General features: G+C 41.7%; 1 protein-coding gene across 1 annotated transcript in view; it reads right to left on the reverse strand.

Annotated features, from left to right (window-relative positions):
- Positions 1-17064, reverse strand: part of ITIH5 (inter-alpha-trypsin inhibitor heavy chain 5) — a 73344-nt gene that overhangs the window by 35831 nt on the left and 20449 nt on the right. Inside the window, exons 3-5 of the mRNA XM_081820557.1 lie at positions 12395-12558; positions 11331-11432; positions 8073-8323 (exon numbers count right to left, since the gene is read on the reverse strand). Coding sequence (XP_081676683.1) covers positions 8073-8323; positions 11331-11432; positions 12395-12558 — 517 coding nt within the window. The remainder of the gene's footprint in view (positions 1-8072; positions 8324-11330; positions 11433-12394; positions 12559-17064) is intronic.

Below are 17064 nucleotides of genomic sequence, written 5' to 3' on the forward strand. Positions count from 1 at the left end.
GATCCCAGGGTTCTGGGATCGAGTCCCATGTGGGGCTCCACACTCAGTGGGGGAGTTCGCTTCTCCCTCTGCTGCTCCGCCTGCTTGTGTGCTCTTTCGCTCTCTCTCTCAAATAAATAAATAAAATCTTTAAAAAAAGAGAGAGAGAGTAAATCTTAAAAGTTCTCATCACCAGAAAAAAATTTCCATAACTGTGTGGTGATGGATGTTAACTAGATTTAGTGCGGTGATCCTTTTGCAACATATACAAATATAGAATCATGCTGAAACTAATATAATGTGTGTGAATCACACTTCAATGAAAAATATATACTGGCGAGGTCTCAGGGGAAAAAGCGGTGAAGTTGGGCAATAAAGATGAGAAGGAATTTGGTTAAATACCTTCATAAGCCCCATAGTATCGTTTTTTCTTATGGGAACCCTTTTTGTCCCCTAGATTGATAATAGGTATTTTAAATCCTTTTGGAAAATAGCATCATATAGACATGATGGCAACATGTAGCATAAAATACTAATGCAAATTGACAGCTGAAAGAGTTCCGATTCAACTCTATCACTTTATAATTAAGTGGCACTTGCCCAAATTTCTTAGAAAATTTGCCTTCTTCACTAGTTACTCAATGCTTTTTCTTCCTAAAATCATACATTCCTGAGCCTCAGTTTTCCCTATGTGACTGACTTTCCCTGAGAAACTACACATGAACCAAGTCACCTCTCACATATTCTATCCACTGTTACCCCCTAAAATCATGTGTTATATCACTTCATGATACCGTTTTGTGTCCATGGAAGACCTTAAATACTAGCTGCTCTAAATATCTGAAACTAAACCAAATGGAAGCCTACCAAAAATGGTGCCAGAGAATTTTCCATTAACTACCAAAAAAAAAAAAAAATTTGCTGGGAAAAATTCCAGAGCAATAACTCTAGAAAATAAAATCATCTTTTTACTTTTCTTTTGTTATTATTCAAAACTGCCAAGTCTACACATCCACCAGGATGACTGCTATCAAAAAGACAGAACATAACTAGTGTCGGAGAGGATGTGGGAAAACCGGAACCCTTGTGCACCGTGAGTGGGATTGTAAAATGGCACAGCACTACAGAAGACAGTATGGAGGCTCCCCCCAAAATTAAAAATAGAACTACCAGATGATCCAGTAATTCCACTTTGGGGTATATGCTCAATAAAATTAAAAGCAGAATCTCAAAGATCATATACACCATGTTTATATAAGCAGCACTATTCACAGTAGCAAAGAGTGGGAACAACCCAAGTGTTCTTCAACAAAATGTGGTCTATGCATACAATGGACTATTTTTCAGCCACGGAAAGGAAGGAAATCCTGCTCTATGCCACAATATGGCTGACCCCGGAGGGCATTACACTAAGTGAAATAAACCAGTCACAAAAAGACAAATACTGTGTGGTTCTACTTACATGAGGTACCTAGAGTAGTCAGACTCACAGAGACAGAAAGGGAATTGGTAGTTGCCAGGAGCCGGGGGTGGGGCTGGGGGGGGTGGGCAACAGGGAGCTGTTGTTAAATGGATACAGAGTTTCAGTTTGGGAGGATGAAAAAGTTCTGGAGATTGGTTGCACAACAAAGTAAATAAACTCAACACTGTTCAACTGTACCTAGAACTGGTTTAGATGGTTAATTTAACATTGTGTGTTTTTTACCATAATTAAAAATTTTTTTAATTTTTAAGAATTGCTGACTATAAATTCTTCAAGGACAGTGACAATGTCTTAGACACATTGAGGTTCCAGGCATCTAGCACACCTGCCAGGAATGTGGTGAGAACTCAAGACAAGCTTGTTGAACACTTAACATGGAGGTGACTCAACACATTGGCACATAGTTGGGCAGATGAAGAGGGGAGCCTTTCAAGAGAATCCATCTTGAGAGTGTTTTGGTGGGCATGGCAGATGCTCTCAGTAACCCATGTCACGTGCCATGGACACATCTCTGGCTTCAGCCACAGCTATGGTGGACAGTGCCACATGCCCAGACAACATTCCACCTCATACACCAAACAGACGCAGGAAAAAGGAATAGATAGAGTGTGGTCTCCTCGAGAAGAGTAGGTTGCTCACCAATGTCAAGTTCAAGAGAGAAGACCACCCTCCTGGGTCTCTCAGAGCCATCCTGCTCACAGCTGGCCCTGACTGAACTACAGCCCATGGCAGAACAAACAAGATAACATGGTTCTCATATCAGCATTAAAAACAAAACAAAACAAAACCAACTCTGGAGCCAAATGATTCATACCTGAATAATTTCTGCACTGAACAATGCTGGAAACCCTCACATAACAACCAGATTATTATTTCCTGGCAAATGTACAGAGGCCAAACAGGGCCATTCCCTTCCAGCTGTAGAGTGGAGACTGGATCTGGGGGAAGAATACAGAGCAGCAGGGAGTTGGAACCAGGGGTGAACCATCAGTCACAATGCAATCCCTTAATAGAGCAGAGCTGCCAGATTTAGCAAATAAAAACACAGGATGCCCAGTTAAATCTGAATTTCAGATAAACAAGAAGAGATTTTTTTTTTTACTGTAAGTATGTCCCAGAGATTGCATGGATATAACTGTCTATCTGAAATTCAAATTTAACTGAGCGTCCTATATTTTATCTGGCAACCCAGGAAAAGGAGATCTATGTATTTGTAACCAGTCTTCTGGAACCATATTCTGCCTCCTAATCCCCCCTTCACAACGAAATAAGAGCTATGCCCAAGATCTGGCAAAATTAACCAACTTAGACCAGGAGAGTGTTGAAAACCTAGTTGCATCCTTTTTTTTTTTTTTAAGTCTTCTGCCCATATCTTAATTGGGTTGTTTATCTTTTTTTGGTTGAGTTGTAAGAATTCTTTATATATTCTGGACACCAGATGCTTAGACATATGATTTGCAAATATTTTCCTCATTCTGTAGGTTGTCTTTTTAGAACGTATTTTAAGAGCACAAACTGATACTCTAGCTTTCTTCTGTGTTCTTGAGTATGGGCCCATATCATAGATGAACCATACACTGGGAGAAAATGAAGATGGTCTTCTAGCTCCTGAAACTAAAATTTCCTTTTATTGTCAGATTAGGGTGACTTCACATGAGTCCATTGGTTTTGACAAAGATGAGGAGTTGAGATTTACTCAGGAACTCCAGCTGGGAAGCTTGGAAACAGAGTCAGCAGCCCAGGACTAGAGTTTTAGGGAACAAAGAGGTAGGAATGAAGCCAAATAACACTTGAAAACAAGAAGGCAATCCTCTGATTTCCATCCCTGATGACTCTAATTTAATTGGCATGGCTAATCGATCTCCAAAAGCTCCCTGGTTGGTACTAATGTGCGCCATTGTTCGGGAGCCACTGAGCCAGGCAAAGGAGCTGTGTGAAACAGGCAGGATGAAGGCGGGACAGTAAGCCGGGCTTCGAAAGGTAGGAGCCTCTGCTCTCACTGTGGTGTGGGGAAGAGTGGGGAAGAGCAGGAGAGGTCAGAAAGTCACGGTGGGAATCAAGGAAAAGAGAGAAGCTCTTTTGACCCCAAAAATGCACTGAATGATCATATTTATCTTTTCCAAGAGAAGATGGGATACCTAGTTTAAGGAGCTCAAGACTATACTAAAAAGATTGCACCAGCCCCACTGGGATGGCCTGTTGGTACTTTTCCATTTCAAGTTCCATCTATGTTGATGAACAGAAGACGCTGCATACAGGAAGAGGTTATTTTCCACCAACTGTGTGAGTAATCCTATGTTGGCCTGTATCCAGTAGTAAAAACATGTTGGTGGAAAAGAGGAACGATATACATTTTAATAAGGATCAAAAGTATTCTGAGGGTCCCGTGAAAGTAAAAGAACAATCTTACTTATTTTAAAAGGTGTTTCTGTAGGTTCAGATTTTGACATAGTTATTGTCCCTAAAGTCTGCTAGTAAGTTCAAAGTAAAGGTTCCCAACATTTATAGAGCATCAGAATCACCTGGGGTGCTTTTAAAAATACAGCTATCTGAAGAGACACAGCACGTGGATTAGTGGCTGCCTGGGGCTGGGTGGGAACAGGGAGTGACTGCAAAGAGATACAAGGATCTTTTGGAGTGATAGAAATGCTCTAAAACTGGATTGTGGAGATGGTTGCACAACTCTGCAAATTTACTAAAAATCAATGAATTATATACTTAAAATGAGCAAATTTTATGCTATGTAAATTAAACCTCAATAAAACTGCTTTTTTAAAAAGCAAAGAATATAAAGGGGAAACTCTATGAAAGTCATAGAACCATACCTATTTAGTGGTAGAAAAATAAGCATTATTCTTTAGCTTTACAACTAAATAAACATGTCAAAAACACTCATATATTTTTTGGTTTCTTGTATAAATTCATAAAAGTATCACACCCAAAAATACAGCTACCTAAGCCTTACCCTGAGAAATTCTCATTCAAGTGTTTGAGGTGGGACTCAGGCAACTGTATCTTTTTTTTTAACCTCTCCAGGTGACTAAAGGGTATAGCCAGGTTTGAGTGTCATTGATTTAAAGCAAAAGGCAATAAAACAGGCAAGACACCTTATTTCTTACTTTATCTCATTCTATTTTATTCTCAGCTATCAGGGATCTTATCATAAATAAGAATTTTCTGCCAAAAGCAATTCGGAATCATGGAAAGGGCAGTAATTTAGGCACCCTGGAACATTAGGAAGTTCAAGATTTTAACACAGAAAGTGAAATAACCAGCCTTGAACCAACCACATACATGAAATATCTATCTTGGCATACACCTTCAGAGACTCACACATCCCATGATGTTCAAGGAAAAGTCTTAGTTTCAGAGACTCTGTCCCACTGAACTCATAAATCACCAAAATATTTTAGGGGGGAGAGGAACTGGGGGTGGGGGGCATAAGAGAAAGAGTCTTGTGTTTCACTGGAAACCAATTTATAATCTTTTAGATTTTGAACCATGTACATGAGTTAAATATTTTAGTAATCCAATAAGTATAAAACTTTGGCTTCCAAATTAGATCTCACAGAAGTAGTTTTACACTGAGATGGAGCCCATGAATTTATGGTGTAATGGCTCTGGGCCCGATCCCAATATACCAGACGACTAAACTGATCAAAGACAGGTTCTATTGCTTTGAGCCTTTCTTTTCATTCTTACACAACTAGGGAGAGATGAGGAATGTGAACTCACATCCTCAGGATTTTACAATCTTCTATGTACTCAGTTCAGTGGGTAAGGGCATGAAGTTGGAGTCAGTTAGCTCTATGCTCAGATTCTGTTTCTAACAATAATTAAATATGAGTCCTTGTTCCTATTACTTGAACTCTGCAAACCTTAGCTTCTTCACAAATACAATGGGGACAAAGAGTACAACCCAAGAAGGCTGTTATAAAGACTGAATGAGATACAATAGAGCAAGTGCTGAGTCTAGTACCAAGCACACAGTAGTCCTAATCCAGAAGCGCATCCCTAAGGATGCGAATGGGTCCAGTGGTCAGAGATTTGCTTTGAGAAATTCCAGAAGTCTGATCTCTTAGTGGCAGGGAGATCTAGGAGAGGAATGTACTGGCATGGCTCCACATTCACACAATTACAGCTCATGTTCTGGTGCAAGCCTGATTCTGGTTTGATCTCTACCCTGGATTTCTTTTGGTAGCACGCAATAGTGTCCAGACAAAAATCACAACATCCTGTGCCTCTCATGCTGGGCTGCCATTTTGCAGGGACAGTAACAGCTGAGTGCTGAAGGATAGGAATGAGCAGCCAAAAGGGAATCAGTCCACTGCACCTGGCTTGGGTACATACTTGTGAAATCTCCATGCTTTGGAAGGCTATATATCCGCTTTGGTACAAAAAGCTAGGAAAACAACTTTCTTAAAAATAATAGATCCCAAGAGGTCAATGGTCTGGAAAAATTCCTCTGAGATTCTCACAGGCCCAGAATAAAAACAGTAAGCAACTTTTTGACTAACAATCATTAATTTGTAGGGCCTCCAAATATAACACACACACACACACCACAACTCATACACATCCCTGGAAGAGTTGCGGTGGTTCTGAAAATGAGGCAAAGCGCACACATTTCATTACTGCAGCAGGACCACCTGCGTAGTCCCCCACAGCTGAGTGCCTCCAGGCGTGGCTGAGCCCTAGGCCCCGTCCCATACACATGGGCCACAGCGGCCCTGCCCTCTCGGAGATTCCAGCAACTTGTAGAGAATCTTCTTCCTCCTGAAAATATCCCTCCTTCACATGGCTAAACATAGGAGAATTTCCCTAGAGATTATGATTAGGAAGAAATGAAATTTTAAAACATCCCTCGTTATTAGTTTGGGTGTGTATTTCTTTCTCTTTCTTAATTTGCAAGCACGTAATTAGCTATCCACTGTTTAAAAGGCATTGTGTTAAATACCGGAAGGAGACAAAGTAATCAGACACAGAACTGCCTTCCCAATCACTTATGCTCTAATAGGGGAGAGAAGATTTGCACAGAAAAAGTCAATATAAGGTAATAATGGTAATAATAATATAATACTTTGTTATTAAGCCCTTACTCTGGACAGGGCACTTCACACGCACACACACTTCCCAATGACCCTATGAAAGAGTTGTTGTCCCTGCTTTACAGTGCAAGCTGAGTCTTCCAAGGCCTAGGTAATTTTTTTCAGAGTTCTAGTTAACAGCTGAACTAAAATCCATTAACCACACAGAGGGGGCCTCTAGGACATAAGAATGGTGTATTATATCTCACACCATTTCTGAAAGTCAGATACCTTGATAATATTTTTAATTTTTTAATGCAATCTAGATTGAGAGTATCAAACTCAGTGTTGGGAATGGCCACATAACAAAAGACCTGAGTTTCCCACAGAACCAAGACACACTCCAGTCTCTGAGATGAAACTCCTTGTCCCGTGGACAGCAATGAACAGAACTGTGTGCTGGCGAGAGGAAAGAGCATCTTCCGCATGGTTCACTCTTCTGCACACCAGCCCTGGGTCCTGACTATTTTCACATTACGTTAAATAACAACGTTCTCCTTTCCCCCTTGTCAAGTCATGTCTCTACTCTCTTCTCAATCTCATTCCTAAACATTCCTGCCAAAGCAGGCTTCTTGGGATCCTCCAGACTCAGATACAGATACCCGAAATCGAGAGAGTCCAATCCTGGTGCAACTTTCTGACACATCTGTCTTGTTATCGGATTTGACATGAAGCCTGACTGGTCTACTTAGGGTAAGGCCCAACACCTGTGAACATTTCATATAAACTATCAGCTGAAATTAATATAGTAAATAAGACTAGATTGTATTGAATTTATCATTATCATTTCAACAAATAGAGTGCGATTTTAAAAATCAGAATTTAAGAAAAATCTCACGGTGGTCCTGGTAATGAACCAAAATGTCCCTGCACTCAATCAAATGTACAGTACACGGTTTTCACTGTTTAATTTTAGAAAGAGTCTCATACATCATTGAAATGTGTATGTTAGTGTTAAATGTTTAGTGTTTCAAAAATAGATTTTTAGAAAAATAACCCTGTAATCCCTCACCCCCTAGAATAAAAGGATTATTTTATAGAACTTTCTAGTCTTTTGTCAACTTCACATTTAACAAACTTAACATATTTAACATTACAAAGTGCGTACAAGTGTGTCTTTTTCCTCCCCATCACATGCTGCATTGTTGTCATAACTCTATTTTACTAATCACGTTTGTATGGCTGAATATTTAGGACGACAGAATGTTTTTGCTACTACAAATGTTACCAAACAGAATTGCGTGTATAACATTCCCAATATTTTAGATGCTTCACCTGGATTAGATGCCCAGAAGTAAGATTACTGTGTCAAGTGATTTAAACATCTTTAAATCTCCAGATAGAAACAGCTTTAAAAAAACAAAACAAAACTGTACAGGGCTTTGCCTTTGTTGTGTTGCTACCTTTCAGATTCTTGCCGGCTCTCGGAGCCTTTGTTGAAGGGGTGCCCTCTGTCTTATAGATTTCTCTGAAGCCCACGCCCCGCTCTGAGTTAGCACAGGAGACCCGGCGATCACACTCACCTTTCCCTCTCCCACTGTCCTTCTGCTGGCTGTGCTGTAAGGGTAGCACCTCCAGGGACTCGATGCCGGACCTCTCCAGAATGTTCACTTCCACCATCAGCCTCCCCACCAACTGCTGGGGCCGCACACTGATAACGTGCTCATACTTCCCCAGCCGCCTCTGTAAGAGTTCTTCATAACTGAGGAGGAAGGCAGCTTTGTCCTTGCTGGGAATCACGATAGAGGCTCTGAACGTATCGGTCCCCTTCTCCCTGTAAGGAAGAGAAAAGGGAACACAGGGTCGGTCAGAGAAAGCCAGGTTCCCTCAAATCCCTTCAGGGCACTGGCCACTCTCTCAAGAGAGTCCTTAGAAGAAAAACTGCATATTAGTATTGGGAAGAGAAGCAAAGACCTGAACTAGAGGAAGGTTACAAAGTTTCAAGGCATACTGAAGAGTACAGAATTCAAAGACTGCTGAACTTTCCTACCTCTCCCTGAGTCAGGCTTGAGGGGGCAAAGGGGAAAGGGAATATTGAAACCGGTGAACTGCTGGAAAAGAGAGTTTTGGAGTCAAGATGTGAATTGCATTTTTCTCTTTACTGGAATGACCAAACGAGCCTGACATCTGAGGTCACTTTAAAATAGCTAATATATTAGGTTTTTACACTTTGCAAAGCTTGGTGGTTGTGGCTAGGGGTAAGGATAAAGAATAAAGGATTGCAAAGCATATAAAAATACAAGCCATTCCAAATGTTTTCAGTGCTTGGAGTGAAGGTTCTCTGATTCAAGACGGCAGACTGACCATAAAAGGGATAGTAAAGGATTGAACCAAAGGAATGAGTGGTAGGGGCAATCATCAGTGGGTATGGCACTTCAAAACATTTCTGGAAGATGGGGAATTCAGTAGAGCCAGAACTCTACAGCTCAGACTATGTAGGCAGGGGCTGCAGCAAAGGATCAAGATGCAAACCATCTACAGAACATCAGAGAGATGGCAGGCTCTGGCTCAGCATAAGATGTGAGTGGGAAGGGCACCAAATACAGGAAGGAGACCTCCAAGTCCATATATGAATGAATGACCAAGATGACAGGCTTTCTACACTCCTCTTTCCCAGAGCTAAAAAGCTAGGGAGAATGACTGAAAAAAGACTGACACTTAAACCCATTATTGTAAACTCCCAAAACATCAGGTAGAGGAAACACAGAAAAGGAGTAGTATTAGACCACATTAGATGCATCATCAGCAATGCCAGATGTTATAAAACACTGGGAGCAATGTCTTCAAAGTTGGGATGATAAATTATTCTCAATCTTAAACTCCATATACAGTCAAAATATTAATCAAGGTCTCAGAAAGTGTGTCTCTCATACATCTATTCTGGGGGAGTTACTTTAGAATATACTCCAGCAAAGTGAAAGTGAAAAAGAAAGAGGAAGTTATGGAATATAAGGAGTAATAAAAGCAACCCAAAAGAAAATGAAAAGAAATCCCAGGGTAAACATTGATGACAAGGCTGCAAAGTAATGACAGTATTCCATGGACCTAGAGACACCATTCTTCCATGATAGACAGCTCTGAAATCATGATGTACCTCCCGATCAGTGATGCCTTCCAACTGCTGTTGGCAACAACAGCATTGCAGAATTTGCATCTGCAATGACAGCATCTGCAGCATTGTCATCGCTTGCAGAACTAGGTCATAGCTGTTCATTTAGTCACCATTTCAAAAGAGTTATGTGTCTTGCTAGATGTTAATAGTAACAAATTATGTTTTATGTCATAAGAAAAAAGAGAGACAATTAAAAACTCCAGGAAAAACAAATGCATATGTTGTGATCCAACTGAACTAAACTGTGGCATAATTATGAACAACTTATGAATTGTAATGTGAAAAATAATCTTCATAACACTCATCTAATAAAGACCACTCGGGATCCACCTGCAGTCCAACAAAATTAGATTTTAATAAACTGCTGCAGGAGGGGAGACTACATACCAAAGGCATCATGGAGAATCTTGCCAAACAAAGGAGGACATAGGGTAATATCATAGGATTGGGAGAAAAGTGGAGTGTAGATAAGGTTAAATGAAACAGTGTTTGGAGGCTCGAAAAAAAGCAGGGCTGTGTGTAAAGTGGTTAGTGGAGGGAGTCTTCCTTCTCAGTCTGGAGGGAGAAGCAAACTCGAGGTTCTCTGTCCTTAGGAACTACAAAGTTAAGATAAATGTGGACTTTTGTGTCCAACAATGCCTTATCTGAAGCTGTGGACCTTGGCTGCTTTTTGTATCAAAGTAAACCCATGACTCACATCTTCCAGGCAAGAGTGAGATGTTCCATTCTCGCTAATAGGATTTCCAACAGCAAAGTTTCTGACAGTCTATGATTTTAAAGAACAAGCTTTCCCAAAACTGCATCCTTTTATTAACGAACAAAAACAGGGTCACATGTTCACACCAACTTATCTGGATACCAAGATCATTTTTCTTCAAAGGGAACAGATCACTTTTCTTCAAATGGGTAGAGAGGGAAATAGAATCTTAGTATACCAAGTGGCTCTGCAGTTAATGCCATTTATGTAATCATTAAAACTCAAATACTAGTTAATGGTTTTCAATGTTTAGATTCAAGTTATAGACAAAACAAAGAAAATACATGTCATTACAGATCGGAATTTAAATGTTGGTAACTCTGACAGCGCAAAAGTAAATGATCATGTAGAAAAAGATGGGCACTGGAAATGGGAAAGGAAAGGTAGGGTTTCAGTGAAGGAGAGGGAATTATCATTTAAGATAGTAGGGCTATTCTAAGATGGTGTAACACGGCTTACATTGATGGAAGAAGAGATAAGAATGTGAAAATGTGGAATGCAGAGGGAAAGTGGGAGTGTTGTACACATGCTAAATCGTCTTCCTTCACAGCAGAGAATCAACAGATAATGTCTGATGTTTATCAAGAAATTTTTAAAAAACAAGAAAGTACTATAAGTTTTAGAGTTAGGGAGGTCACTACAAAAAGAAACTACAGAAATATTAGAAGTGGGTGTCTCTAGGAAGTGAGATCTGGGGAGTGGGAGTGGTAAAATATTCCTTTTTATTATAAACTCTTTCCTGCTATACTGTTAACTATATATATTTAATTACTTACTATATGATAACAATAAAAAGCAGATAAATCCTGAGAGCAGGAAGGAAGGGAAGAGAAAAAGATGGGTAGGCAAAGGAGTAGGAAATGTGGCCCTTTGCTGAAGTGGATTTTAATTACTTAACTCCATGGCACTTACCCATTATCTTCTGAGGTTTTATTCCTTTTCTCTTTTACCTTATCACCATTTTTCTTTTCTCTCCCTGTAATTTCTCCCTGATACACCTTGTCTCCAATGAGCCTGAAATACAAGAGACAGCTGTGTTACCACCTTGCAGTTCCAAGACAAATTCAAACATGGATCTCATAACCATGACAACCCTAGAAAATATTTTTATGTGACTCTTGGATATCCAGAAAGAATGCATTCCAGACCAAGGCACTATCCTTGAATCATTCATTTCATTCTAGGGCAATTTTCAACAGGTCCAAATAGTCAGGCCTGACCCATGGTGCCTCTGGGATTCTCCAGGAGGAAATCAGATCTGCTAAAATTTCCATGAAGATTCACCAGCTTGAATCTTGCCCAGACCCAAAAGGACACCCCCAAAATCCACCCTATTTTGCATGTCTTTACCTCCTAGTTCAGAAGAAAAGATGAAACAATTCACCTCGTATATCATAGGGATCACGCCATCTCATCATTCAGATCTCGACTTAAACTTGGCCTCTTCTGAGCCACCTCCCTGATTTCTCCCTGCCTAGACAAGCCCCTCTCGGTCCTATTTGCCATCTTTAAGCACTCGCTATGGTCTGAAATTATCTCACCTATTGATTTGTTTACTTACTTATTATTTCTCCCACTGCAATTTCTGCAGCCGAGCAACATTGTCTGTTTCATAGAAGTATACACTTCACTTTGAAGAGCTCCTGGCCCGGAGTGGGCACTTGTTTGTGGAGGGAAGGAGAGAAAGACAGAAGAAAAGAAGGGGAATCGAAGGCAGGAAGAAGACAGGAACAGAATGAAAGAAGAGATCGTGAAAAGGAGGGAAGGAAGAAGAAGGGATGGAAGGGAGAGAGAAAGGGAAGAAGGAAGGTAGAGAAGGAAGGAGAGCAGGAAGGAGGGAGTCATCCTTCTCCCAACCATTCGCTGGGAGAAATTCTCACACCTGAAGGCTGTGGAGCTCACATCCTCTCAGGGTCACCCTGGCCACCCCACACAGACATCTCCATTCCAAGGTCTCTGACCAGACTGTCGCTTACAAAGTGAAGTTGGTGATGAAAGCTGCAGCTGGAATCTGCATCTGAAACTCAATTTCCTGGTCCTCGGAAGCTCTATTCAGCATTCTACAGGAAACCGTAGTGAAGGCGTAACGAGAAATAATGGTAGACTTCACCGAGAATTCCGTCATCAAGGGTTTGGTTTTCTGTTGGAATTAAAACACATGGTATTTTCAGTGACGTGTGAAAGTGGGAATCAACCATTCTGGGGAAGGTGTGAGGCTCTGTTTTCTTCAGAGAAATAATCTTCAACTTGGGAGCCTTTGGCATGTGATTCCTTTCTTCTCTGTCTTGTCCTGGCTTTCCCATCTACCACTCTCTCCACTCATAAAACAACTGTGGTTGGACAACCAGCTCATGATACAGAAGCACATCTTTTAACTTAACAAATGGACACAGGTAAGATTTCCTATTTAACAGAGAATACACAGTGCTGAAGTAGTTTAATGAAGTATCGGAATTTTAGAAGTGAAGTATGAGAAGTACATAATGCTTTTCTGTTATAAACTCTTAGATCACATTTACAGGATCATGAATTGATGAACACATCAAGGCACACCCAAAGAAATTCTCATATTTTCAAATTAAATTCAATATCCACTTAGAGAAACTAGATTCCAGAGCTTTCCCATGGAGACTACAATCACATTACTGGAAAGTGGGAATCGATACTGAGCTCAAGATAGTATTTGGGCAATTAGAACCCAGAAAAAGGAAAGTGCCTGCTAATTAAATTTATCCCCAAAGGCTCTGATAAGAGAAGCTGCTACATGGAACAAATTTAAAAGCTGGTTAAAACTTTTCAGTGTATTTCTAGCCTTCACAACAGTGCTCCAAGTGATGGCAGCAGATGCTGGAGAAGGAAGGAAGCATTCATGAGGAAAGTTAGCAGAGTGGTTCTCTAACTCCAAGAACTGGCTGAACAACTTACAGGCATGGACTGAACGTTTGTGTCCCCCGTCTCCCCCCACCCCACCACCACCACCAAATTCACATGGTAAAGCCCTAAACCACACCCCCCCCATGTGATGGTACTTGGGGATGGGCCTTTGGAGGTGAGTAGGGTTAGATGAGGTCACGAGGGCCTTCATGATGGGGTGAGTGCCCCACAAGAGGAGACACGAGAGAGCTTGTTCTTGCTCTCCATGGGGACCTGGAGAAAAGGCTGTGTGAGGGAGAATGTGGCCATCTACAAGCTAGCAAGAGTCTGCACCAGAAAATGAACCCTGCCAGATACTGATCTTGGACTTTCCAGTTTCCAGAACAGCAAGAATATAAATTTCTGTTGTTTATGGTATTTTGTTATGGCAGCCCAAGCAGACCTAGACGAGGCATTATCTCATTATGGACTTGGACACACATTCAAAGTAGGTGTTTTTTATTCCCATTTCATACATGAGAAGAAGTCAAGCTTGCAAGTTTACATATTGGCCCATCATTAATGGAGATGAGACTTGAATTCAATCCTACCTGCTCCAGAGTCCACACTCACCACCATGATGCTAGGCTGCCTCTGCGGATACATCTTTCTATCTCTGTGTACTCAAACCCCAGCATGGTCTTCAGCATACTGCAGGCTCTCAATAAATGCTGAACGGAACCAGGTTACTCTGATAGGATTCTACTTTCTCCTATGGGAATTGACCAACCTAGTCAATGTTTATCTCAACGTGTGTCTGCTCTCTGAACTTCTTTCCAGGCCTAAGCTAGTTTTCAAAATAACCATAAGATAATGACCTGCTGAAATCAAGGCATATTTAGCTCCTGTGATATACAGAGGGAAACTTAAACCCCATTTCAGTAGAGTTTCACAGTGCGTTGCTCTATTTAAGTATATTTAAATGTTGGGAGTCAAATCATACCTTTCATAACAAACTACCAAAAGCTGACAGATACTTTATATGACATGTTAGAGAAGTAAGACTGAGCCCTCCTCAGCCCCCTACATCTGAGAACACACAGGAACAGCTGCAAGATGGGGAGCTGCATAGGAGCAAGGCCAGAATGCACGAGTGCTGGGCACAGAGGTCAAGGGATTATTCATCTTTGTGGCTGAACTTCTGGTCTTGGTGCCTCAAGGGATAAAGACAAATGGCAACATGTACCAGAACATGTACCTTTCTTGGAAAGTTGGAAAAATATAAGCACATAGGTTCAGTGAAACGATGATCAAGTAGAAAAAAAAATCTAAACATATTTGAAAGATTTTTTTCACCAGCAAGAGGAAAAGAAGTTCTCTGATTTGGTCTGAAAAGAAATTAGGTCAAAGCAACGGTTCTCAAGTGTGGTCCCAGGACTAGCAATATGAGCATCACCTGGAAACTTGTTAAACATACAGAATCTCAAACTCTGTCCCAGACTTGCAGAATTAGAAACACAGGAGATAGGGCCAGAAATCTGTATTTTAATAAGACTTCCAAGGGATCCTGATGCTCAAGTTTGAGAACCACTGTTTTTTTGTTTTTGTTTTTGTTTTTTTAGTTAACTGTGGATAGATTTTTTTTATTATTATGTTATGTTAGTCACCATATAGTACATCATTAGTTTTTGATGTAGTGTTCCATGATTCATTGTTTGTATATAACACCCAGTGCTCCATGCAATACATTTTAAAGTAACACAAGGAGGTGGCCCTCTTCATATTTCTTCATCTCTAAGTTAAGAGAGCTTGAATAAATCACTAAAATTATGTCCACGTCGAGATCCAAGAACCTAAGGCAAAGCCAAAAGTAAGGAATAAAACTGGGTTTTAGGAAACTATTCCGGAATTCAGAAATACTTGATTATGAATAGTCTCCATGAAAATCTAGTCTCCTTAGGACAATATCGGACTCTCCAGAAGTGACTTGGATTAAAAAGAGATTCTAGGGGTGCCTGGGTGGCTCAGATGGTTAAGCGTCTGCCTCTGGCTCAGGTCATGATCCCAGGGTCCTGGGATCGAGCTCCACATTGGGGTCCCTGCTGAGCGGGGAGCCTGCTTCTCCCTCTCCCTCTTCCTGCTGCTTTCCCTGCTTGTACACACTCTCTCTCTGTCAAAAATAAATAAAATCTTTAAAAAAAAAAGAGAGATTCTAGATGTGGTTTAACCAAATGCTTCTGTTAAAATATATACCACAGACCCTGAGCAAGATGGCAGAGGAGTAGGAGACCTAATTTCGTCTGGTCCCAGGAATTCAGCTGGATAGGGATCAAACCATTCTGAACACCTACAAACTCAACAGGAGATCGAAGAAAAGAATAGCAACAACTCTCTGAACAGAAAAGCGACCACTTTCTGGAAGGTAGGGCATGTGGAGAAGCGAATCTGAGGCGATATTCGGGAGGATAGACAGCGGGGGAGGGGGCCTCCACCAGCCCCTACCGGCAAGTGACAGAGCAGCGGAGTACAAAATCGGAATGTTTAGAAGTCAGCTCCGCTGAGGGACGTCGCTCCAGTGGCTAAGCAGGGGGTGGAACCCTCAAGGGACAGTGACCCCCAAGGGGTCACAGAAAGACCAGGGGTGCCTGAGTGCGGCAGAGCTCCCAGGTATCGGAGCGGGGAAGCCGGCTGCTGAGACAGAGCCGAGGTGCGGGCTCTCAGCTCGGGGTTGCCATAGACCGTGATCCACAGCACAGTCAGGCCACTGCTCCTCCAGCAGGGATCCAACAAGCGGCAGATCCAGGGAGACTCCCCTTCCTCCCCCGGGAGGAGCAGCGCGGGAGTGCACCGCAGGGATCTGCTGGGTTTGGAGACTCCACACGGTGTCGGGTGCCAGAGATAGAAACGCTCGGTCACAGGCCGGGTGAGCACGGACTACAGGTGGAGACTGGGGAGACGGGAGTGACTGACTGCTTTTCTCTGGGGGCTCACTGAGGAGCGGGGCCCTGAGTTCTTGGCTCCTCAGGGGTGGAGATTGGGAGGCCGCCATTTTCACTCTCATCCTCCAAAGCTGCACAGAAAGCCTGCAGGGAACAAAAGCTCCAGAGAGCAAACCCGAGCAGATTACTTAGCCCAGCCCAGCAGAGGCGGGGCAATTCACCTCCAGCAAAGACATTTGGGAACTATGGCAACAGGCCCCTCCCCCAGAAGATCAGTGAGAACAGCCAGCCAAGACCAAGTTTAGCGATCAATGAGAACGGCAGAACTCCAGCGCTAGGGGAATACTGCACATAGAATCCATGGCTTTTTTACCATGATTCTTTAGCCTTTCACAGTTAATTTTTTTTAACTGTCTTTTTTTTTTTTCTTTTTCCCTTTTTCAACCAACATTTTATCAATCCCTGTTTTAAAAAAAAATTTTTATTTTTCATTTTTAGAGTCATATTCTATCCCTTCATAGTAGTTACCCTTATTTTTGGTATACATATATAAGTTGTTCTCTCTTTAAAATTTTGAGATACAGGGGGGCGGAGCAAGATGGCGGAGGAGTAGGAGACCTGGATTTCGTCTCCTCTCAGGAATTCAGCTGGATAGGGATCAAACCATTCTGAACAACTACAAACTCAACAGGAGATTGAAGAAAAGAAGAGCAACAACTCTCTCATCAGAAAAGCAACCACTTTCTGGAAGGTAGGACGTGCGGAGAAGTGAATCCGAGGCGATATTCGGGAGGATAAACGGTGGGGGAGGGGCCTCCGTCGGCCGCTTCTGGCAAGTGATAGAGCCGCGGAGC

This window comes from Leptonychotes weddellii, chromosome 5 (genome assembly GCF_054177405.1).
Source record: "Leptonychotes weddellii isolate Sample4059 chromosome 5, ASM5417740v2, whole genome shotgun sequence".
Taxonomy (NCBI): Eukaryota; Metazoa; Chordata; class Mammalia; order Carnivora; family Phocidae; genus Leptonychotes; species Leptonychotes weddellii.